We start from the raw sequence: 26,252 nt of genomic DNA, 5'->3' as shown, positions 1-26,252 counted from the left end.
TTGTGAACGTGATCCGTGTGGGATGCACGTTCACAACCTGCAGCATTCACAACCCATGTCTGTCTACGCATGGCCTGTGCTGTGATTCGGCGCTTCTGCGCATGCACAAAGCATGATTTAGCGCTTCTGTGCATGTGCGACCGTTGAAACCTGGAAGTAACCTGTTCCGGTACTTCTGGGTTTCGGCAGTCCGCAACCTGAAAAAACGCAACCTGAAGCGGCTGTAACCCAAGGTACAGGAGAATGATTACATTAACCTTCCCCAACCTCAGGTCTTCCAGATGTTTAGGACCACAAGTTCAAAAACTCCTGAACGTTGGCCATGCCAGCTGGGGTTGATGTCCAGCAACGTTTTGGACAAACACTATCCCTGCCATCTTGCATTAGACAGATCAACATTTATGAAATGCTTTGCTCATTCAGTTCTGCGTGACAAAAAGGTTGATAATGATAGGGATTGGTAGGAGGATATATTATATTAATTATATTTAATCCTCTCGAGGCCCACGTGTTTTTGCCTGTGAATATCCCACAGATAACACCTAAGGGCACAATTTAGTGATCTTCTGTGCCCTTAACTCTATTCATACACAGGTGCCATTGGGATAAATGGGGATTCACTGAGTAAATAGCAACAACACCACTCGTCTGTTTTTGCTTTAGATATCCTGCCTTGAAGCTTGTCAACATTTATTTACTAGTTTATTTTTTTTTATTATAAAAAATTCTATCTTGCCCTATAAGCAGATCTCTCAGAGCAGCTGCCACATGGACTCCACTTCAAATCACTGTAGGTGGTGGCTGTTATCATATGATGAGCCATTTGTGTAAAGTGGTTTACCCCACAGATGGTGTTAGTTTTTCCATGCCACGGCAAATGAGGGTAAAGAAAAGTTTGCAGTGGCATAGTGAAATGCATTTAATCCACACTGGAACAGCTCCTCACATGATAGCAGCTGCTACGTGGAGCAATGCTTATCACATAGAAATCCTAGTAACTTCAGCAGAAAGTATTCATCATGCCTTTTAGCAACATAAGCTATTTTTAATTCCAATAGATGAAAATGCCAATATGTTCATAGTAGAAAATTTAAATTTATGACTTTGGGACAGGCCATTTACAAGAGCATTTATGCAGATTGGTTATGGCTTAACACACTTTAGTCAAGATGATTTGAGGGAGGTGAAAAGGGAGAATTTGTTCTTTTCAAAATCCTTCAAAAACACCATCCTTCAAAATGGTGCTGAATTTGCAGTGTGCCATATTAATTATTCTAGAATAAAAATGTATTACATAAAGGATTATATGCTCCCCAAAACATTAAGTGGAAGGCTGTTGGGGTAGTGGAATCCAGCCTTTTATCACATTTTAAACTGCTTTGATTGTGTGAGCACGAGGTTAACTAAAATTCATCTTGTCCACTTAACCTGGGTCTAGTGATCTTGATATTATATAGGCAGCTGCATACCTCCAAACCTGTGCACTTTGGAGACATATTGCCTGCTTCATTTTCACAAGTAGAAAGTTATCATAATTTATTGTATTTACTCCAAATCATATGGAATAGTGATGTTAGTGAATTTGAGAAACATAACTTTACTTAGTCTGGAATAAGAGAGTATGGGCTTGTCAACACTTGGTTCATCAAGAGCAGGTGATGGGCCGAGTGACCTATTACTACATTTTCAGTATTCAGGCTCTAAAGGGGCCTGTGCAAACATACAAAGCATTTCTGTGCTCAGAAGAGGGGATGATGAATAATTTTTTAAAAGCTTTCAGTAGCACTTCCTTGTCACATGGGAAGGAACCATAGCTCAGTCATTTCCTGAAGGTTCCAGCTTCAACCCCTGGTATCTCCAGTTAAAAACAAACAAATAGGTGATGACAAAGACCCAGGAGAGCTGTTGCCTCTTAGTACACAGTCCATACTGGTCTAGATGAACCAACACTCTGGCCTGATAGAAGACAGCTTTCTGTGTTGCTATGGTCCAAAGGGCCTCCAACTTTTGGAGGTAGTCTTTATGTGGTATTCTAATCTGCTGCAGACCGTTGACAGCAGATAAGCTTTTGTGCATGTGTACTGTTTTGGATTTCAGCCATTGACTTTAACAGGAGTGTGACAAAGCCTTGAAAGTTGGTTGGTTGGGTAAAGGAAACAGTAGGCACTTTGATGCATGCCTTGTGTCTGGATAGTGCCCCAAGTAATTCTTGTAGTAGTATTTGGGATGGAAGAGTATTAGCCTGTTGTTCTTGATAATATTTCTGGCAAGCAGCTCTCTCTGGCAGCAAAACCAAGGAAGAGTCTTGTGGCAGTTTAAAAATTTAACATATTTATTATGGCACAAGCTTTCAGGGACAGAAGCTGAAATGCGACAACACCATTAAGTTTCCACAAGTCTCCTTCTCCTTGTTCATTATTGATTGCTAGGTTGGTGCTTTAAATGGTTCTTCAAGTTGCATTTCCTCCAGAAACCAGGAGGGATTTTGAACTTTTTATTTTAAGAATGCACTTCTTACTAGATTAAGAGCTTCAGAGAGGTCCCTGCTCCCAGGTCTTACAGACCTGCCTATCTGTAAAAGTGTCACATACCCATCCTGATTGAAAGGTATTGCTGAAACATTGGTACTGCTGTTCTTTAAAGAACGCTGTAATCTTTGTATGCAAGCCAAGTAGCTGATTCCTATCATAAAGCTGCAATCTTTGTTATGTATCACATCTCATAGGGGCGCCTGCATGATCTAGCGCACCAATCATTGGCGAAATGTCTGTGTTACAGGGATTGGCTGCAAGAAGCCTGCTGATCGCACTGCCTTGCCAGTACCATCAGGTGAACAGGCAATTACTGGGAAGCAAGCCAGAATTGGGGAAAGCAACTCAAAGGAAAGACTGACAAGAAAATAACTATCATAGCCTAATTAGCATATCGGGTTGTTGTTGTTGTGCGGTGTGTGTGTGTGTTTTAAGCTCCAGCACTTCATAATAAAAATGTGGACTATCAGGATTTTTGACCATTTATTGAAATGAATGTATAGCTGTGATTAGCAGATGTTAGAAGTAGAGGAGGTTTTATTCAAATTTGTTAAAAATGCTTTTAAAAAAATGTGATTCCCAAAATGCAACGGCAGCATTATTTTATTTTTTGCATAAATGTACACCCACAGGCATACATGAATTGGAAACTGAGTGGTGTGCAAGGTTTTCAGCCGATATTGTGTTTCCTCTAACCTGCGAGAGCAGGAGGGTTCTACGTTTATACCGCAGCCTTCATTTATACTTTACCTTCCCTAAATCATAAAAAGAGTAACGCACTTGGGTGTGACTTGTTGAAAGACTCTTTAAAGGCCTAGTTTTGCACTTGGAATTTTCCGCCTGCCGTTTTACAGGCAAAAGTAATTGTGAAAACGTTTTACAGCGTTTGGACTTCTCTGCTCCTCCACCAGTCAGCGTAAGGAGATGAACAGGGGGGTCTGTGCTGCAGAACACGTCTGTTTTATGATTAAGGAGAAGAGATAATACATTTTAAACCAAGGGTGAAGGGATTCTTGTTTTTAAATCTTTATGGGTAGTGTGGGGGGGAGGGGGAGGGATGATTGTGGGTGCTCTCTTGTGAAAGCAGGATGCTTTAAGGGGAGATATGTATAAACCACACCTCCTCCCATCTTTTAGTGCGAGTTTAAATTTGAGAACGTAAATGCAGAAGTGAGAAAGCTGCAGCTCTCTCTCTATATATTCTTGAATATTGGTTGGGTGGGGCTGGTTGTCTCTGCTGAATTTCAGTATTTTGGACCTGCTAGCAATTATTATGATTCCCATTTGTTAGTTATTTCAGCATAAAATAAATAAGCAAACACACACACACACACACACACACACACACACACACACACAGTATATATATTTTTGTAAAAGCCATACCGGTAAAACCCATTAAGGCACCCTCTCTTGACTGCTTACGGAGTCCCTCTTCATCATGAAAGTCGATATATACAAGGTCAATGGCCTGCAAGCCAAAAGCCTTTGCTGTGACAACAATTTTTTGCCTGGCATAGAGAATATCGTGGGTTTCTTTACTACTTGTTGAACCTGAAAAGAAATAGCGGACAGTTGAGAAAACTGGTTTTTTAAAAAAATATTCGCAGCAGAAATTTACTTAACGTTACCTTCGTCGTCCTTTTCCCGAAAGACAGGAAGGAAAAAATTGAAGAGCTTTGTTCGCCAAATTTCTGTGCAGCAGCTGCAAGGATATTTTGTTGCTGGAGACAAAATATTAAAGCTGCTTCTGCAAAACACTCTTTTCTTTCTGTTTCTGAAATGAAACATTGGTTCTTTTTTTAAAAAATCAAGCCCTAGGGCCCGAGCATTAAGCTCTGTGTAGGGAGCAATCCTATGCGCAAGAAGCTGGTGCAAATTCAGCTAGCAGAAAGTTCCACCAGATCCAAACCCCGTTCCCTAAGCCGGGCAGAGGGAAAACAAACCATTAACATACTGTAGTATTTTATGCTGGATTGCCAAGGCACATGACTGACCTGAATGGACTTAGGATCCAGCCTGAATCCCTTCTCTCTTGTCCTGCCCCTGCCATGCCCCAGAATGTCCCTTTTTTTGGGGGGGGGGGACTTGCACAGGCCTTGGCTTGGGTGGCTCAGCAAGTCACACAGGACAGGAATGTCTTCAGCCGAGCTGCTTTGGGGGAACCTAAAGATGGTTGAGCCCAACTGAGCCACAAATAAGCAAGTTGAGTTGGAGATAAACTGCATTTGAAGATGCGCTGCCTTCTGGATCTTGCCAAAAGACACCCCCCTCCCCATCGTGCTTTTCTTTAATAGGAAATATGAATTCGGTTTTCTAATTTATTTTACTGAACACTTATTTCTATACTGCTTAATCAGCAAAGCCTCCAAGTGGGCACAAAATATTTCTTTAAGAAAATCCAATGAGTTGACCTAGAAATTCTTAACAAATGTAATCAGCAATATAAAAATATACATAATAAAATACACATTAAAAATAAATGTCAAATTTATAGACTTGCCTAAATGAAGCTTTTAGCAAGTTTCAAAAACAAGACGGAAAAGGCACCTGTCTAATAATATCAATGGGCAGGGAGTTCCAGTAGATAGGTGCTGCCACACCGAACCATCATTGAACATGTGGATCGAACGTTACACGGCACTGATTCAGCAGATTGAAGGAGCTGAGTGGACATATTAGGGGTAAGACAATACTTCAGATAAATTGGTCCCAAGCTCTTAACCACTTCATAGTTACCGGTACTAATAGTAACACCTTTAATTTGCTTCTGCATATCTGTAGCAATTTGCTGATATCAATATGTATAGCACCAAAAAGCACCAATTTGATGGCCGCTGAGATGTTACAACCATTTAATCTAGAGTAGTCCCATTTATTTCAGTGGGGCTGAAATAAGTGGTAGAAATACAGCTTTAGGTTTTGTTTTGTTTTTTTAAAAAAGATTTCTGTCTCAGTCTAGAATTTTGATCTTACACACATTACTTTGAAAGAACTCCATTGAGTTAAAATTTTAGCCCAAGATAAATGCTCATGCTCAAATGCTTGGATGAAACATCCGATAACTATGATTGACTTCTGAGATTTTTTTTAAAAAAAGCATCCACAAAATCTGCTGAACCCAAAGAGTATCTGATACCGCCTAATGCATCTATTCTCACATGTACACTTGTGTGAAAAAATAATAATCTGTTCTCTTGTCTTGAGCATCACTGTTTTGACCTTGCTTGCCATCTTATCAGGAATAAATGAAGGCTTTGTTATGCCTCATTATTTAAAATATTGCTTCATTTTATGTGAATTGCACTAGAAAGTTGTGATTCGATGAACCAGATCAGAAGGTGCATATTTAGCAGATATGTCTGTCATAGCAACGTAATACAGAAATGAGATTCTGACATTGACGTTGTTTTTGGAGAAATTGTGACATCACAAGGCAGAAAGGCACTGAGGTGTAGTTGCTTTCTTGGAGGAAGTATTAAGATGCATGCACTAAAACAGAACTAAGCATGCAAGAGATTGTTAAAAACTATCTACAGTATTAACAATAGGCTTCTTTGTGCACCAAAATTTCAAAATTAGTCTCGTGATTTCAACAGTCACTGCATTTAATTTTTTAGTTGGAGAGCAATAAGCAGAATATGTTTCTGTAAAAGCACAGCTGTAATAGGTTTTAGATTTCAAAAAAATGACAACTGAATTAGGAAGATGTACAGGAGACAACACAAATAAATGTATACCTGCTAAGTTAGTAAAGGCAGAGCAGTAGGCTCCATTTTTAAAAATAACGGCCACAATCCTGCAAAGAGTTAGATGTATTTAATCCCGCTGATTTTAGTGGGCTAAATGAGACAGTACATGTAGGTCTGTGGCAGAATATCTTATTGTTGTTGTTAGTATTGTGGCCGTTCTGTTATTATAATACTGTATTGTTAATTTAAAGGGGGGGGGATGGGAGCACCTATGCTGGCACGGAAATCCTCGCCTCCAAAGACGACTCCATCCAAACGAAGGCCAATTTGGGGTCCTTTCCTCAGAGTTGCTTCGCAAACTTCCTTTAAATGGAACAAAAATGTTAAACGCAAACAGCAGGCTGTTTAAAATCATTTTCCCTACCAGAAAGATACAGTTACCTTAATTCCTTGGGGACAGGGTCTGCTGTCAAGACCCTTCTTGCATAATGTGTGAGAAATAAGTAATAATAACAAATTACACATCTGCACAAAAAGTATATTTTGAATGCAGATCTATCCAGTATAGCTTAAAGCACAGAATACATATATACATTTTTGTCCTTGCATTTAGGACAAAGCTTTGTCATGCGCCAACAACCTCTGAATGATAACTGTAAACAGTCTGTTATATTTACAAAAGTGGACACTGCATATAGCTTAAGAATCCTTCCTGCACCCCATGAATAATACCTGCATAGAACCATGACTGGAGCATCTTTGGTTTAATACATTGCTGATGGACCGTCATGGCGGATGCAATCTTCTAATCACTATTTAATGGGCAGCATAGGGTGGGGCTCCTAAGCAATGGTAAAACTACACAATGAAACTAATACAATTCTAGGCTCTATAAGGTGCAACAAGTAGCAAAATTAATAATTTAAAAAGCAACACCTTGGGATTTGTTAAATGTATTAATCTTTGTAATGTCTGTGTAATCATTGTTCTTTTTTAAAAAAAGTAATGTTGCAAATTGAAATGCTTCATAGCTAGCTAGAATTTGCCTGCCAAAGCACAGAGCTACAGTTTATTTTATTATGATTACTGTTGCAAATATACCTATTTTTATACACTGTGGTTCATACAAATCCTGTTGCACCAGGATATTGGATGCTAGCCGGTATTTTTCGGTGCTGACTTTACTAACGCTTTTTCTTTTTGTGTGTGTGAATCTGAAAATAAAAACCAAACCAGTAAGTAAAATCTTGGCTAGATATGAACATGTGTAATTAGAAACCCTTTAAATTTAAGCCGAAAACTATCTTTCAAACATGCTGTTAAAAATGCGGTGCCTATGAACATGGTAGCCACAAGGGCCTCCCAGCAGCTCCTCCTAATAACACAAAACTTTTCCAGGAAACCTTGGCATGGCTGTGGCGCACTCTAGTTTCAATTTCATCATTGTTAATATCTTTCCTCCACAGAAACACACAGGCTGGATGCCAAGAATAGGAGGCCATTTGCATGGATTTGATCAACATCAAGTTCACATTGCAAAAGATGGGGGAAGAGAAAAGAAATGACATTTTTGGAGGGCAGATGAAAAAGAACTCCGCAATCCTTAATGCCATTTTTTGGTGCATATCCAGTATTGGGCTGTAGAAAACAGAAGGTACTTTTTTTACCATTGACTGCAAAGGGCTCTCTGTGTGTGGTTGTAAATGTTATCAGTTCTCAGAACTTCATAGAAGAGGTGCTTTTAAGATATTAGAATAAGACTCCTGAAATAATAATAAAAATTTGACAGCCGCTATATCTTTTTACACACGTTTATTGGTTTTAAAGGAAATAAAAAAGAAATGCCAAAATAGGACAGAAGAGAACTATTATGTAGGATGTGACTGTATTATGTGGCACTGGAATTTCAGCAAATATTTTGGCTGATAAATGCATTCATATAAAATACGAAATGGAGTGGCGTTTTAACCCACCTTTTCCAGTTATGTGACTTATTCAATGGATATATGGCTTTAAGCAGAAATGCCAGCTAAATTATATTGATGTTTCTTACCTTAAAATTGAGTAAGCCCATTGCTGTTTCCACAAAAGGGAGGAAATTCATAGGTTCTACAAGTACCCGGCCTTTTAAATGGTGTGCAAATTTCTCTGTAAACTAAGCACCGCAGAGGGAAATGATCAGTTTCGTTTTTATAAAAAAATAAAATCTATAAAATGGTACGACTTATCTAAACTTTCCATTGAAGTGAAATACAAATAAACAGAGAAAACAAAGCCTGGAGTGCTGAGAGGGGGGGGGGGGAATAAATAAAAAAGAAAACTCTGCCAAGCTTTCAAAGAGGTCTGTTCTCTTAGGCCTATCTCCTTTAGAATGCCCACATTACTGTATATTTTGGAGTGTGAAGTTTTACTTGCAAAAATATTTGCCTAACACCTATCACCCTGACTTAGTTAAATGCAAATCAGCAGGCTCTTAAAAAGAAAGTAGAATTGATATACCTGACATTCTGTTTTGTTTCATGTCTGACACTGACAACGGCTGTGAATGTTCCCCAGCCTTCCAAAGTGGGACTCACATTATTCATTATGGCACCGTCACCCTTTGTTCCAGAGGTCTTTTCTTCATAATTTTTTTTTTTTAGCTTACCTAGGAAGGGCCTTTAAAAAGGAAGTTTAATTCTTTGAAGACCAAAGCTCTCCAATTTTTTCCATGAGACCAGTTCACAGCTAGCTCTGAGCTGCCGGTGGGGTAGCCTAAATTCCAAAATCTATCATCTGGAAACATTACAAAAGCTCTTGTACAGATTTTTTTTCTCTCCCTCTCTCTCCCTTTCAAAAGAGAAGGGAGGGGGAGAGGAAAAGCTACCTCTGTATATTGTAAATCTATTATGTCTGTCTAGATCTAGTAATGTGTTGGGAGATAAACATATCACAGGTATGCTAAAGAAATTTTAGTCAATAAAGACGGGAGGGAAATGCATCAATTTTATATTTAAGGAATATTTAACCATTAATGGATATCAAAGGAAAAGGGAATTTTAATCATCTCTCCATTCAGTCTCAGTTGGGTAAATCATATCTAAGAGATTTGCATAAATATAAACCATCAAAGACTTTTCATCTTCAAAGGGGGTTTCAAGACCCTATAAGCTTTGTACTGTAATCATCGCAGGTCACAACCCTGCAGGAATAAGGCTGCTATGGCAACATAAAAAACTAATGCTTAAGGCTTAGCATAATATTCTGACTAATAGAAAGGAAACTCATTTTAAAAGCTGGCAGCCTATTTACCAGAAGCTGGATTAGAGGTGTTATTTCCTCTTTTAGCTCCCCCTCCAACTTCACCCCTCCCCAAAAGAAAGGGAAATCTAATCACCGAAATCTTTAAAAAGCTTCCAACCAATTTGCAGTAACTTTACATTAAGCCCAAAATAAATCATACCTTGCTGCAATGCTGGGGTTTTTTTTTGAGGGTGAATCCTCACTGTGTGTGTGTGTGTGTGTGTGTGTGTGTGTGTGTGTGCGCGCCTGTGGTGTCGTCATTGCTGCCACAGTTGCCTGTCAAACCTTTCCACAGGCTGGTGTGCAACAGAATATATATAAGGAATTAAGAGAGAGCCTGCCATTCAAAGTATGGCGTGAAATGCAAAGGAATTGCAAGAGGGGTGAGGAAGACACTTGCAGCCTGGTCCTACCCATGTTTACGTGGCAGTAAGCTCCATTGTGTTCAGCTGGGCTTACTCCCAAGGAAAGGTGCACAAAATCACAGCACGATAATAATAAAACAAAGCCAACATATGCCTTTGTCCGGCCTTGATAATTAAAAAAACAAAACAAAACAAAACAATTTAGCAGGTATGGTTAATTTTATTTTGGCAAACCTTTTGTGTGCTAAGCCATTGAAAAATAAAAAACACACACCCATCTGTTTGTTTGTTTATTTAAATCTTTCTTTTTAATGCATTTTATTTTGCAACTTGCAAGGGAGAGTTTTTAATCAAGCAATGTTTGTCCTCCATTTCCTCCAATTTTTTAATTGTGGTTTTTTTTTTTTTAGCACCAAATACAAAAGGCAACTAGTTGAGAAGTTTCAATTAATTTTTTTCAAAAGGAGACGATTAAATGTTTCCGGCCTGGTAAAGTGTTCATTTCATTTCAGTGAGAGGGGGTAGAGGAAAAAAGGGGGAGGGGAAAAAAACAAAGCTCTGGGAGGGGATGAAGTAGCAGGCCTTAGCAATGCTTTCAATTCCAGTGCACACCCGATAGTGTGTGGGGAAGAATGCCCACTGTTCAGGATTTGTGGGAGAATTGTCCCATGACAAAGGAGCGAGAGTTACGCTTGTTATAGTCCAATAAGCCATGCCAGTCAAACAAGTACCCACACTAGGGACAAAAGGGGAGCAGGAGATTCTCACACAAAAGAAAACAAGTAAGCCCATCTTTTAGTTGTGCATCAGCCTCCAGGTTTTATGCTTCACATAAATAAAAATGAAGGGGAAAAAATAAACAGAAAAAAGAGGTAGCTTTCCATTTCACTAGCCACTTAAAACAAAGCCAAAAATATCACTGAACTTGATCGGTCTCCCTAGACAGAAGACTTTAACAGAGGTAGGGGAAGTGTCGATAGGTTGGCGCTGGTTTATTTCCAGAAGGGAAAACGGTTGGAAATTAAAAATCAGAGATGAGGAAACATGGAGAAGCATGTTCCTCTTAGCATGAATTAGAAAGAAAGCCTGAAGTTCTCACATCAAGGTAAAACATATTGGGTAACACCAAAGGCCTTCGCTGGAATGGCAAGATGAATATTCATAACCAGCAAACTCCAGAAGTGTTAGTCCGCTGTACAAAATCAACAAAGAGGCCTTGTGAATCTTCCTTAGTAAAAGAACGTGCCACTTTGGAGACAGCGTTACTGAAAACAGAACTATTCTTTTTGGATGTTTCTACGTAGCTGGACTTCAGTTTTCCCAGCCTCTGAAAAAGGTTGTGTTTCCTGCCCCCCACTAACATGTAATGAATTTAACAGCTGTCAATAGTAGTTCAATGTTACCCATAATGTCTTGGGTATGCAAAAACAGCCAAGAGCCTTATGGAACCTTAAAGGCTAATAAGTTAAGTTTAGGGTTAGATGTGGAACTAGTTAGGATACAAACTACCAGATTTATCTAGTTTTGTTTTTCTTTATAGACCTGCTATGGATCTCTCCCTCAGTGTTCCCCAAACTATGAAAAGAGGATAAAGAAGCCTTATGACTTTAGTGGTATTTTTCAGAAATAATGGTATCACTAAATAAAAATTATCCCTCCTTAACAATTTGAACAATTATAGCATAATTAGGCCCATTTCAAAGTTTTCTTAAGTAATTTGACATGCCAACCATTTACATTTCAGGTTTTTATAGGCTGAAAAGTCAGCCATGAAACGCAAACACACCTGTCAGCAATTAAAAAGGAAGAAATAGAGAACTGGACAGGAAATAATATCTGTGCTAATTAAAAACACTAGTTAAAAGCTTCCTGTTTGTTCTTCTGGTTGCCCTAAGGAGTGACCTTTACTTTTTGTCTCCACCATAATTTTTTCATATGTTGCTAAAATGTTTCCTCCATCTACTTATGGTTTCCAACTTCCAGGGCATGTACGCTATACATTTACATGACAGTCAGTGAGGTTTTACTACAATGAAAAAAGCTGGTCTGATTTTAAAACATTTTTACTTTGCCTTAATGGCAGCACAGCTTATTAAAGCAGTATGCAAGCCAGTTAATTCTACTTAAAAATTAAAACACACGTTCTGCATGTAATTTTGTGGTCCCTTGTGGTCTCTTCCAACGCTATGATTCTATGATTCTATGATTTCAATCTATACCTCTTATCCTGAAATGGTTGTTCTTTGAAATATGGGCCAAATTTGCTTAATATATGCAAGAGGCTTCTAGGATTGATTGATTGCTTCTAGGAGTGATTGATTGATTGATTGATTGATTGATTAATTAATTAATTAATTAATGTTTACTAATAAGCAGATGATGGTAAGGATGAATTCAACTAGTGGCTAGAGATATTTCTTACTTGCCTCATGAGCTAAATCCACAAGTCCCAAAGTCTCCTCTTTCTAAACAAAGTAGCAAAGATCTTAATCTAATGCTGAGATAGTGACGAATCCCAATTTACTCACCCATCTTATTTCTTCGACACTTTCAGTTTTTGGAAGCATGAGGCTTGTAGGGAGAACCTTGGATTGCAAAATGACCTTTATATCTTCTTCAGCAAGACCACTGGATACCGAATTGATCCTAACACACTTCTCAGTCCGACCAAACTCAAATTCTTCAAGTGCTTTCACACTAGTCATTCTTGCTTCTGCCTAGAGTTGAGAGGGGATAAAAAGTAAAAAGAACCCTTAATTTCACATTCTACTGTACATTTATTGCAGTTTTCTGAATCTTGAGCATCTTTTAAAAAATAATGAAAAGCCATTAAACTGATGCAGCGTGTTATGATTTTAATGGACCCAATGTCTTTAATATTCCATTTCTAAGTCATCATTACTAATTTTGTGGGGAAATGTATACAATTATATGACTGGAAAGAATCTAATATATACTCTGCTAACAGCACAATCCTCTGTATTTCTTCTCGGAAGTGGTCCTATTTAGTTCAATGGGACTTACTTCCAGGTAAGAATGCATAGGATTGTGGTCTGAGTTGTGTCCAAAAGGGAAAACTTAAATGTCAACATTAAGAGAATATTTCCCCCAGTGTACTTTCTTGTAAATACTAGCAATATCACTATTTGTATTTATTTATGCATTTTGTTGTATACACTCTCCTAACCTGCCCATACTTGGACTACTCTCCTTCTTTCCATTAACTTATAACAGAAACGTTGAAGGAAGAGCAGGATAATTGCAGGAGTAAAAAATCTCCCACAAAGGGCACACATGCATTCTGCTTTTACAGAAGCAATTTGAAATAAACAAATCCAAACATATATGCTCAAATTGACACACACACAAGAAAACGTTGAAGAAAAAGTCAGCGCATCTGAACAATGTTTTCCTTCTGAATAATTGAGCAGTTGCTGAAATAAAACATTTTTATTGGGCCAGAGACAGAAATTCAGACAGACTGAAAGCAAGAAAGTGCCTGGACTCTCGACTTCCTGCCAATTTCAGTTTCAAAACACAAATTCCTTCAACTTGGCAACAGCCCTTAGCAAATTCTCATTGTCAAAATGAACACTTATCAAAAGCAATTTCATTTGTGAAGAGTTTTTTTATAGTACTAATAAAACTTTAAAGCTTCTGACTGATGAATGTTTTAAAGAAAGGGGGTGGGGGGGAGAGAATGGATAATGGTGTTAACAATATGCAGCCATTTGCCCCCCAAAATACTTATCAAGGAAACAGGCAAACGAAAGGGAGGAGGGAGGGAAATCATCAAAGTTATTATCCAGAGCAAAGCCAGTCAGTGAGACAACACAAAACATTAGATTTAAACCAGACGGATCCCAATCCGACCTTGGGAGTAGAGGCAGAAGAGGCTGCAAAATGTGGTCCGAGTTAAACAGTGTGAGGAAACAGTAGCTTACAGTTGTCAGGACCGATCAGGATAAGGTCTCCAAGACCAGTTTAAGACAGCTGTATGGTGCACTGATTTACGAGACTAATAATTAGGATAAGTTTAAACAGAAGAAACCAATGGCCCCTCACCCGGTTAGTGTGACACACGGAGAAAGTTAATGACACTCAAAACAATCATCAGCTTGGAGCTACCACCCCTATATCCCCAAACACTGGCTTTAATATGTGCCTATCAGATGGATAGAGAATGGTAGTGCTTGTACATAGAATTAGGAGTGCAGCTCATTACGACATACTATGGCTGGGAGATGGCTCCCTTTGCTTTAAAAAACCCAGCAGCGGGGTTTCTTCCAATAAGAAAAAGCAGCACATTGTGATTTAGCACTCAAATAACCCTCCCTCCAAAAAATCTTATTGTGAGATTGCTTCTCATTTGCACCGAACATTACGTGACATCTTATTTGGCATAAGATTAGCCACATATCCTCCTCCTGAGACAAAGTATGCTCCGAAGGATAAAACATGCCCTATTTTACTTTGCTAAAAAAGCAAAACGAAACAAGAAGCCAGTGTGGTTTGATCACAAGTGGCGCTGAGCCCCCAAATGATATTTTTACAGGTGGATTTTTACAGTCTTGCTAGTGGTACCTCTGCCAAGTCTGGGACAATTCGTTTCTGCCACTGCAGTCCCCTGGGACATAGCCCACACTCTTTAGGAGTGTCCTGGTCCTCTGGAACGGCTTTTTTTGGAGACGTGCAGGGGGAAAGCAAGACATTTTGCTGCTTGAGTCAAAAGTGGGAGTAGGCTAGGCCACGAGGCCTGCACAACTCTGTTCTCAGACTGAGGAGAGCGGCAAGAGGGCTTAAAAGGAACAATGAGAGGGCTGCCGCCTGAGGCATTCGCCTCACTCTGTCTAATGGTAGAGCTGGACCTAGTCATCTTCCCACTTTGGATCCAATCTATTTAAAATATTTTTAATTTTAATTAAAAAGCATGTTGCCCAATTAATTGAGGGCAATTCAAAGTTTAATGGAAACAATTTAACAACTAAACGCTGCAGCCCTACCAATCTGCTACGCAGAAAGAATAGTTTTATATCGGGAAACATTTGATGATCAATTATTTTGGGCCCCCACCAGCAGTCAGAAGAATACAGCTCAGACCCAGGTTTACTGCCTTAGTAAGAACTACGGCCTCAGTCTGCTGTTGTGAGTAATTTTCATAAACCAAATATGTACATCCTCTGCTACATACCTCAAAATAACCAGCCAGCAATCAAGTTACTCTCCTACTCCATATTTCAGAAGAAAAATGTGTTACTGTGAGAGATTATACGCTCTTGCCATCTGTTGGGTGGATAATAGATTTTCATAGAAACATTATATTTTAGTTCTGTCCGTTTAAAGAAAATTATTATTCCTTAGCAACAAGTCCCACTATCACTTTATCAGATGCAACTTTATGTGATTTACAGAATGTTTTTAAGCTCTAACCATAAGATTACACCGCTTCACAAGTTTGAGGATTTCAAAAGCTCCAGGTATGTTCAGCCTACATTCCTTTTTGTTATCTCCCCCTATAGATCACTCTGTATGGAGCGACTCATATGAAATGAACTTGAGAAATTCCATAGGGGGAGGCTTGATCCTTCCATGTGTCATGGCTCCAAAAACTACTTGGTCATTGGTCTCCCATTGTAAACCTGAATTGGAACTGACTTTCCACACCATCAGGAGTTTTGAATCCCCCCTGCCCAACGTGTACATTCTAAGGTGTTTTGTCCATACAAGTGTTGAGGTTTAGCTGCTGTGGACGAGGGTGATTTGAAGCTCTTTGCCTGATTTACCAATGTGGTGAACATCTTTTCATGGTCCTGCTAAAATTTTTGAAATTATCTCTGCTGTTTCTTTCTATTTAAGTGAAAAAGAGGTATAGCACTATAACACGACAATACTTTTTTTTTGTATTATGGTGTTACAGTGCCTAATAGTAATAGTAATTTATTTCTATGCCGCCCATTTGGCTGGGTTTCCCAGTCATAAGCATGTGATAAAACAACAACAACAAGAATTAGGGAAAGTTTCTGATCACTGCCATTATTATTATTATTATTATTATTATTATTATTATTATTATTATTAATATTAATACCCCGCCCATCTGGCTAGGTTTCCCCAGCCACTCTGGGCAGCTCCCAATACAATATTAAAAACACGATAAAACATCAAAAACTTTCATAAACAGAGCTGCCTGTTTTCTGAAAGTCAGGTAGTTATATATTTCCTTGACATCAGATGGGAGGGCATTCCACAGGGCGGGCGCCACTGCTGAAAAGGCCCTCTGCCTGGTTCTGCCATCTTAGCAATATAGTTAAAGGTAGTTAACAAAATTTTTTTGTATAAATCATTTCAAAAATATAACACCATGGGTGAGATTGAATTATTATTATTAATTAAATGTATATGCTGCCAATTGTCAAAAGGCCGCAGAGTGGATTACAAAACGGTGCTCGCTTCGGCAGCACATATACTAAAAAAACAGAGTGGATTACAAAACGGAACACAAATGTCAATATGTAACAGAATATAAAGTATCAAAATCAAAACAGTTATATAAGTACAATTACAATAACGAGAAATGCATAATAAAAGACATTCTCATAATAGCATCGTTATCAAAAAATATAGGAGAAGAAAATCAACAGCAGCAGCCGGCGTAACAGGGTTTTTCTTCACCTTTTCCTGCATAACCGCAAAAAATGGTTTGGAGGGGTTGTGGAACCCCCCCAGAACAGCATGCAGGGGGAGAATATGACTAATAGGAGAATTGTTTGAATGACAAGCTGAAAAACTTATGCTGATGGAACAATTGCCACACTGAATTTCCCCCTATAGATTTATGGTGTAATAGCTATACCTCCCCCCCCCCCTCTCTCTCTCTCGGCCATTTTAGTGCTATTTAAACAATTGATTAAAAAATAATGAACAAGTTCATAATGAGAAACCCTCTGGAACAGGGTGCTGTGTTTTAATAGGGTCATTTTCTTGGCAGGTCACTTTCCTGCATCAAATTGCTCTTTAAAAAAAGATGGCAGATCAGTGCAAGAGGCATCTATACCTGCAGACATTGTGCTGCTCTTCCATTCTTAAAAAAGATGAGAGTTTCGGCATTCTGAAAAAAGTTGGAAGAACCACGTGGAAAACGCAAGACACACGCAGGTGTCTCGTATAAAAAGAGAGTTAATGAAAGAATGATGGTTCTGCATTTATTGATGACACAATTCTGCTGCCAAAGTTTATGCTACTGTTTTATTGGGTATATTTTCTGAATTTTTGTACAGTGGTACCTCGGGTTAATAACTTAATTCGTTCTGAAGTTCTATTCTTAACCTGAAACTGTTCTTAACTTGAAGCACCACTTTAGCTAATGGGGCTTCCCGCTGCCGCTGCAGCATGATTTCTGTTCTCATCCTGAAGCAAAGTTCTTAACCCGAGGTATTATTTCTGGGTTAGCGGAGTCTGGAACCTGAAGCATATGTAACCTGAAGCGTCTGTAACCCGAGGTACCACTGTATAGTTTTTGTTGCAATGTATTTTTTTCCTGATTTTATGTTATGTTTATTGCTTATGCTTTTAAAATTTTGCAAGCCACTTAGAGGCTCAAAAATGAATAACAGTAATAGTATTAGTAGCAGTACAGTGGTACCTCGGTTAAGTACTTAATTCGTTCCGGAGGTCCGTACTTAACCTGAAACTGTTCTTAACCTGAAGCACCACTTTAGCTAACGGGGCCTCCTGCTGCTGCCACGCCGCCAGAGCACAATTTCTGTTCTCATCCTGAAGCAAAGTTCTTAACCCGAAGTACTATTTCTGGGTTAGCAGAGTCTGTAACCTGAAGTGTCTGTAACCCGAGGTACCACTGTAGTAAGAATAAATTCCATACTAAACACTCACTATGGATGCACCCTTTAATATAAAGATATTTTAAACTCTCAGCTAAAAAGAGAACAGGAGTAGCCAACCTGATGCCTTCAATTCCTATCAAACCTGATGGTCAGGGATGATGGGAGTTACAGTCTGGAGGGCACCACGTTCACTAATCTGGATAAGAAAATGTGCTCATCAACTGCTTCATTGTCAGAACATTGCTTAGACTAGAGTGGTCTTCAGCATCTGTCACTGTAGGGAGTATAACTGAAGCATCCTTCATAGAATGCTAATAGTGAGGACTGCATCTTTCCCAACCCCTCAAAGACACCAGAGGAAAATATTCCAATGCCTGTACTGTATAGCTACACTTTATTTTTCCAGTCAGGGGGAAATGCAGAATATAGTCTAAGGCAGGGATTCCCAAGCTTTTTTCTCTAGGCCACACTTTCAGAATAAAAATTTGCGCACGCCACACCAATTTTTCATACATTTTGCAAAAATGTATAAATCTTGTGGGAAAATTGAAATGGAAGAAGGAAAGGTTAAACAATGCATGATTAAGTGGGCAATTTTATTTGTTATACAATACAGATAGAACAGTGGGAGCATATGTGGAGTAAGGGGCTAAAATTTAAATTGTGTTACAATCTTAAAGATAATTTTTGTAAAGTGATGTATCGGCCTTTAAGTCCTGAGAAACTATTCAGGAATTTGCTGGAAGTGTTTGCTGTAAATGCCAAGAACATGAAGAGACTTTTTATCATGCCTGGTCGACATGTAAAAAAAGGCTAAAAAATATTGGATACAAATACCTAATTGATACAGCAGATTTTAAAGGTTAATACAGCTGTACCTTGGTTCTTGAATTTAATCCGTTCTGGGACTCCATTCGACTCCCAAAACGGTTCAAAAACCAAGGTGTGGCTTCTGATTGGCTGCAGGAGCTTCCTGCAGCCAACCGGAAGCTTCAGAAGCCGTGTTAGACATTTGGCTTCCAAAAAACGTTTGCAAACCAGAACACTCACTTCTGGGTTTCCGACATTTGGGAGCCGATTTGTTTGACAACTAAAGCATTCGACCGCCAAGGTACCACTGTATTCAACTGAAGCCAAGGTTATTGGACATACAGTTAGAAAAGAAGAAGAGGAGGAGGAGGAGTTTGGATTTGATATCCCGCTTTATCACTACCCTAAGGAGTCTCAAAGCAGCTAACAATCTCCTTTCCCTTCCTCCCCCACAACAAACACTCTGTGAGGTGAGTGGGGCTGAGAGACTTCAGAGAAGTGTGACTAGCCCAAGGTCTTCCAGCAGCTGCATGTGGAGGAGCGGGGACACGAACCCGGTTCCCCAGATTACGAGTCTACCGCTCTTAACCACTACACCACACTGGCTATGGAAGATTACTCCAGTACATGTCTACAGTGCCAACACTGCTACATGCACAAAAATGGAGATACAGCCCTACCTGCTATAGAAGAATGGCTGATAAAATTATTGGATCTGGCTGAGATGGCAAAGTTAACATGTTTAATTAGAGAAAAATCATTACTGACATTTGTCAAGGATTGGAAATTTATCATGGACGTTTGTGTGAGAGAGAAAATGAACAGGCAATATTAGGATTTGAAGATTGAAGATTGAACATAGAGTGGTTGGATTTTAACGGATGAATATTACATGCCACTGCAGAACAGAGAGCTGGAAGTCCTTTTACTTTTTTTACTCTTTTCAAATTTTCTTCACTTTCTCCTTCTTCCCTCTCCTTTTCTTGCTGTATCTTCTTTCTGACTTTGTTCTTTTTTAGGCTAAGTAGCTATTTTATCTTAGTACAGTGAAACCTCAACTTACGCGCACCTCTGGTTATGTATCCTTCAGGATACGCACATGGCAAACCCGGAAGTATTTTTCCGGGTTTTGCCGTGCGCACATGCGCAGAAGCGCTCTACTGTGCCACGCGCATGTGCAGAACAAGGCACCTCCAGTTGTGAAAATCTTGGGATCAGACCGAAGCTCTGGAACAGATCCCGTCCGCAACCAGAGGTACCACTGTATATTATATAAAATATATTTTGTAATGGGTTTGTATAGCTGTGAATAAGTATCAATAAATAAGTTAAAAAGGATACACTGGAAAACAAAAATAAACAACTCCTAGCAGTGCTTGATAAATAACATAGACCACAACTACTTTATAATATATGATCATGGGATATCAAGAAAGTATAAAGCCATGCAGCTACATAATAACATTAATAAGTGAGCCTCTTACATATGTACCTTTGGTATGCATACAAGCTGAATAGGAGGTGTGAGCTTGCATTTGTCAGGTAATGTCATTTATATTAGGTTTAATCTGAGACAATATGTCATGAAGCACTGTAGAAGAATAGCCAATGCTCTTGAAGAGAGGCATGGATACTGTTCCTGGTTCTATATAATTTCTTAAAAATAAAAAAAGACTAGACTAGACTCTACTACACTGAAATGTTTAAATGCTTCTTTGCTTATCCTTCAAGCTTTCTTCCACACTTGCATACCCTCCAACATGTCTTCGGTGAAAATAGGGATGTCAATAAAATTTATTTTTATTTTTATTTTTATTTTTATTATCCCACCCATGTGACTGAGTTGTTGCAGCCACTGTGGGCAGCTTCCAATATATATAAAAACGGAAGAAGAAGAAGAAGAAGAAGAAGAAGAAGAAGAAGAAGAAGAAGAAGAAGAAACAACAACAACATTAGAAAACTTCCCTATGCAGGGCCGCCTTCAAAGGTCTAAAGGTTGTATAGTTACTTATCTCCTTGGCTTGGGGGTCACATAACTCCATACCCGCCAACATTTCTCCAATGAAAATAGGACACCCTGAGGAAAACTGGAACATTCTGGGATCAAATCAGAAACTGGGACTGCTTCTGTTAATTCGGGACTGTCCCTGGGAAATAGGGATGCTTGCAGATTCTGCATTTGCCATCTTTTGCTGCTATACCAGTGTGTCTTGCCACGCTCTTTGAGAACCACTGATCTAAGGCCTATTGAGACTCTGGTTTAGAAGACACTTGTAGCTGCCTTATACACGTGTTGCTTCTTCTCCCACCACTTCCCAGCTCCTCCTCACCCAGTCCACTGCTGGGGACAGCTGCTTTGCAGTATGCATTGTAACTCTGATGATGATTTGAGCAGCTGCAGTGTTTTGCATTTGGTTGGATCCTAAATATGTAGGCCTTGATTCTGAGCACATTTACAAAGCAAAGTCAGTGGGGCTTATTTCCCAGTAAATGTGTTTAGGATTAGGATGCCAGGAATGAACTGCTAGAAAACTGAGAGAAGTTCTTAACACAAAGGCTTTTTGAGTTTGCTCACAAGCATGCAACTGGAAGAACAAGCTTCTCAGCGCAACAAGAAAATAACCCTGAGTTCTTTGCACAAAGGGTGAGACACAGATGTAAACGAATTAAAAAAAAAAAACATTTTCCTCTAATTTTTACAATTGGCAAGCTTTTGTGTCAACTTGTGTGTTATTAATTTTCCACTTACAGTGGTACCTCGGGTTACATACACTTCAGGTTACATATGCTTCAGGTTACAGAATTTGCTAACCCAGAAATAGTGCTTCAGGTTAAGAACTTTGCTTCAGGATGAGAACAGAAATCGTGCTCCGGCGGCGCGGCAGCAGGAGGAGGCCACATTAGCTAAAGTAGTGCTTCAGGTTAAAAACAGTTTCAGGTTAAGTATGGACCTCCGGAACAAATTAAGTACTTAACCCGAGGTACCATTGTATTTTATTTACTGTATTCCATTTCTATCCCTCTCTTATTCCCTGATGAAACCCATCACAGTCAACATGGAGTTTATGGTCTTCCATCCGGGCACTGAACAGTCCAGACCCAGATCTGCTTAGCTTCAGCAAAGAGGCCTTACCGCACTATTTAAGACCATTCTATTAAACTTAAGACTAAGTGCTACGCAATGGAGCAATTTAAAATTTGCCTAAACTTAAATGAATCCATGTATACAAAAGAACAATGATCTTTCCCCTTTAAAACACTGAAGAAGTAACAGGAAATTATAGTAGCGCATCTTGTAGGACCATTATTACAAAGGCAACAAAGGAATTGCTAAATGAGAGCTTCAGCTTTTGCTAAAGTTACCCAGGAGATTCTGATTTTGCCAGTGGCTTGCTTGCATACAAAACCGGCCAAATAGAGAAAAGCATGTTGTACAGGCAGAGAGCTCTTACTGCAATAAGACACTATTAGCATTATCATATCCACACACAAGTTTCGGGTTTAAACCAGAATCAATGAAACCAGAGCTTTATACTCAGAGCTTACTCTGAAAAATGTTGCCTGCCTCCCATTCTATAGTCAATTAAGAACCCTTACCAGGACAGTTAAAATATATTTTATAGTTAGAAGAACTGTAAATTCTCCAAACAGCTACATAACCAAAGTACTTCATCCAGCAGGTCAGATGACTGCAAGTTTAATTAATTGGGATGAGCCTACGGAAACCATCACCCCGGTTCCATACTCTATAAATGTGGAGATTGATGGCAAAGAAAATGTGAAGTATGCACATTCATCAACACAATGTTTACTTATAATCTGTTGGAGGGAATCCTTAAAATGCAAATTTATACCAATAATCATATTAATTCCCTCATTTTAATATCTAACTCTGAATTGATGAGAAGCTTGGGTGCCCTGTGAGGTCTGTTACTAAATGGGGGGGGGGGGAATGCTGTGATTTTGGCCACATCGGCACTGCTGATAAATCAAGCATCGCTACAACGAACAGACACTGAAATTAAAAAAGAGAATATGCGTGCAGTTGGTTCAACTGGCATCCATTAAAGTTAATAACTAATCATCTTCACAAGTTACCAGCTCTGAATTATCAAATCTGCAAAGAAAACAACATCCGTCCACTTTTACACTCCAGTGGAAGAGGTGGTCCCTCGCAGCGGGGCAGCAGAGACTCGCCATCTGGAGAATAAATCGAGTGTGAAGTACAGTATAGCTTGGGACCAAGCTCCGTGGCAGCAGCTCAGCAGTTAGTTCATTAGTTCCAAACTTCTAGGGATTAGAGTAGTCTCAATTCTACTGTCGGATAGGATAAGACAGAATGCAAGATTGGGGGGAAGTAAGTGACAACTAAGACAGAGCCCCTTAGACTCATTTATAAAACTATAAAGGATAAACAGTCCTAAACAAATGCCGGCAATGCACAAATGCATTATTACAAAGTCCAAATGTCTGAATTAGCATTTTGTAAAAATAAAACGAAACAGCAACGTAGTATGAAAGGACGGATGTAGAACTGTAAAGGGAAATACAAACCATAACCGTCATAAAGAAATGACTTGATAAAGATGTCTTTATTGAGAATTGTTTTTCTGGACTTGGAACAAAAGGAGTATAGTCTCGTTTTCATCTCTTGGATATATCACACCGATACTTATGATTTGCCCTGCGTCACAGATGCTACAACAAAAAAGTGCCTTTATAAATACACCTTTATGTATTTGAGTTGTCTTTTCACAGGTGCTTTTCCTTCTCAACTAGAGTCTGGTTTTTTTACTATATAAAATCAAGTTGCAGGGGGAAATCCAAAAGACCCTTCTATTCTTCTATTGCTGTGTAGCGAAAATGAGAGAAGACACGCATGTGCAAATGAACGAAGAACAATGTTGGTCTGCACCATGTGGCTTTTGCAAGGCTGAACGCAATAAGCACCATAAAGCCCTGGACAAATTAAAAGTGCTAAAAATAATAAAGCAACGTGAATTTAAAATCTAATTTTGTTGGGGTACTTAAGCACCAATTGCTGTACAAAGCACCACCCCAAGACTGGTTAATTACAGTACCTTTCAATTCATGTAATGTTAAAAATCTGATCTAGTACTGTGGCAAGCAGATTGTAGCTTCTGCCTGATAGTTAAGGGTAACTCCATATATTTCACATGGCAGTAGAAAATTAATTACTGTAGTCGCAGCCAGAGTTAGCTGTTTTGTGACAGTACTGACATGATAAAACATGCAATTATGATTTAATGTTAGTCCCCTGTAGTGGTTTGTTTATGCAGCCTGACATTGCTGATGCTTTTGTCTCTTGTCTGTACCGGGTGCCACCATACCCTAGGCTTCAGTTTTCCTTTGTCAAAGTCAGCCTACATATTTCCTAAGGAGGGTCATTACTCTGGCAGGATTAGTTTGTGCCAAAGAGAGAACTTGGAACTTCTTTTACAAGCTGTTCCCCTTCCCTAGAAACGCCAGTGTTGAAACAGGCTAGGCCGGGTCATTTTGTTTCAGGTTTTCAGCTGAGGATTCAACCAAGACAGATAATCGCTATTACTGTCAAAAGATGCTAAAGAGAGGGGAGAGTCAATGAGGAACACTTTGTCCATAAATTTCTTCTGGAAAAATGTAGCGAAACAGAGTTTGTGATGGTTATTTCCTATCCTCCCTGTTATTCCAAACTGGAGACCTTGCCCCAATGGAATATATATATATTCTCCTCATTATTCCTGCAAACAATTGAATTACAGTGGTTCCTCGGGTTACAGACGCTTCAGGTTACAAACTCCGCTAACCCAGAAATAGTACCTCGGGTTAAGAACTTTGCTTCAGTATGAGAGCAGAAATCGTGCTCCGGCGGCGTGGCAGCAACAGAGGCCCCATTAGCTAAAGTGGTGCTTCAGGTTAAGAACAGTTTCAGGTTAAGAACAGACCTCCAGAATGAATTAAGTTCTTAACCCGAGGTACCACTGTACAATTTGTTAAGGGAGTCAATATTATCACTTGTGGGTTGAATTGGGACAAAGGATTTTTATTTTTTTTAAATCACACTACAGGTGTTAATTGGCTTACCAGTGACAATATATCTGTGTTATAAACAACTTGCTCTTTTGTGAATGGCATTGTTAATAACATAATTATATTTGTCTGTACTTTTCTGCATTCCCTTTCCTTCTAACATCACTATTTAGAAGCCCCCCCCCCCGGGGCGGAGGAAGGGGTGTGTGGTGGGTGCGGGCCGCCCCAGGTGTCACCACTGTGGGGGTGACAAAATGCCAGGCAGCACTCACTGCGGGGCTTGCAGCATGCCCGAGCCATGCATCTCTCCTGGGAGTGACGCGGTGGCTTGGGCGCGCGCAGGCTCTGCACTGTCCAAACGGTCTGCCCGCTTCCTCCCCCCCCCCAGCTGTAGGGTGGCTGAGTGGGAGGAGGCAGGCAGACTCCAGAGGCCCTGTAGTGTGTCCAGCCCCTAGGGGCGGCTCACCCCGCCCTCACCCTGCCCCTATGGGCAGCTCGCCTCGCCCCAAGCATGCCACCCCAGGCAGCTGAATGGCTTCCTCTGCCATCCCCCCCCCACATGTGTTCCCCATGTAAATCAGGTTAATACTTCATGCAGTAGATGAATTGGACTGTAGTCCACAGAACCTTATGCTATAATACATTTGCTACTGCTTCAAGGTGCCACAAGACTATTGCTTTTGCTGTACCATTCACACTACCATGGCTACGCCTCTGGGAATTCTTCCAATTGGTTGCTTTTTCTAATGAAAACTCTTACAACTTTTGAGTCCTGAATTTTGTTCAGTGGCAGGTTAATAGGTTCCAAAATCATCACTAGACTAATTCAATCTTCCATATGGTTTTATTAAAAACCTCCTCTCTCATTTCTCTCATACTTCAGTTAGTTACATCACCCATATTAATTCTTTTCACGGTTTTGCTTGCATTAACTTCTTCTTTCCCCCTCTTAAAATAGTAAGACACACAGTCAGAAACCATACCGAGTAAGAATGGAATAAAAGAGAGCCCCCACTCCTCTATGCATATGCCACTGACAAAGGGAGGCAGAACACAAGTGTAATGACGTAAACTATGCTGAACTACACATTACTGAAGGAAATGTGGCTGTTGCTTTCAATGGCAGTTCTGCTTTTTTTTTGCAACATTCCAGAAATTAATTTTGGAAGTTGGAACTGGTAGTTTTCTCTCTGATAGCATGCAAGCTTATTCTCAGTTTTACAAACGCTCTGTTACATTAGCGCTTTGGTATCTCTTACAGAGATATCCCTTTTCCAAAACACAGTATAGTGGTACCTCAGGTTACATACGCTTCAGGTTACAGACTCCGCTAACCCAGAAATAGTGCTTCAGGTTAAGAACTTTGCTTCAGGGTGAGAACAGAAATCGTGCTCCGGCGGCACGGCAGCAGCAGGAGGCCCCATTAGCTAAAGTGGTGCTTCAGGTTAAGAACAGTTTCAGGTTAAGAACGGACCTCTGGAACGAATTAAGTACTTAACCTGAGGGAACACTGTATTGTGTCTTCATCCTTTACTCCGTCTGTAGCCCCTGCTTTTCCTGTGTTTGACCAATTTTGTGTGGAAAACGGACTATTGTCAGAATCAAGAATCCTAGAGTACCTTCAAGAATACTTCAAAAAGCTTAAGTTCTCATTTAGCAGATTCTTCGTTGCCTTTATAATTGCCCCACAAGATGTGCTAC

The 26,252-nt window shown here is 39.6% G+C and overlaps 1 protein-coding gene and 1 long non-coding RNA gene across 5 annotated transcripts in view; one reads left to right on the top strand and one right to left on the bottom strand.

Annotated features, from left to right (window-relative positions):
• Positions 1-8,016, top strand: part of LOC308589449 — a 33,379-nt gene extending 25,363 nt beyond the window's left edge. For both annotated transcript variants that reach the window (XR_014009261.1, XR_014009262.1), the window contains one exon: positions 7,690-8,016. This is a non-coding gene — a long non-coding RNA (uncharacterized lncRNA). The remainder of the gene's footprint in view (positions 1-7,689) is intronic.
• The window catches only part of CLYBL (citramalyl-CoA lyase), a 199,266-nt gene that overhangs the window by 18,112 nt on the left and 154,902 nt on the right, over positions 1-26,252 (bottom strand). For all 3 annotated transcript variants that reach the window (XM_081198579.1, XM_081198580.1, XM_081198578.1), the window contains exons 3-6: positions 12,399-12,587; positions 8,277-8,378; positions 6,493-6,586; positions 3,918-4,085 (exon numbers count right to left, since the gene is read on the bottom strand). In XM_081198579.1, coding sequence (XP_081054705.1) covers positions 3,918-4,085; positions 6,493-6,586; positions 8,277-8,378; positions 12,399-12,587 — 553 coding nt within the window. The remainder of the gene's footprint in view (positions 1-3,917; positions 4,086-6,492; positions 6,587-8,276; positions 8,379-12,398; positions 12,588-26,252) is intronic.

Source organism: Podarcis bocagei, assembly GCF_964188305.1.
Source record: "Podarcis bocagei genome assembly, chromosome: 6".
NCBI lineage: Eukaryota > Metazoa > Chordata > Lepidosauria > Squamata > Lacertidae > Podarcis > Podarcis bocagei.
This window is presented reverse-complemented; position numbering and strand designations above follow the sequence as displayed.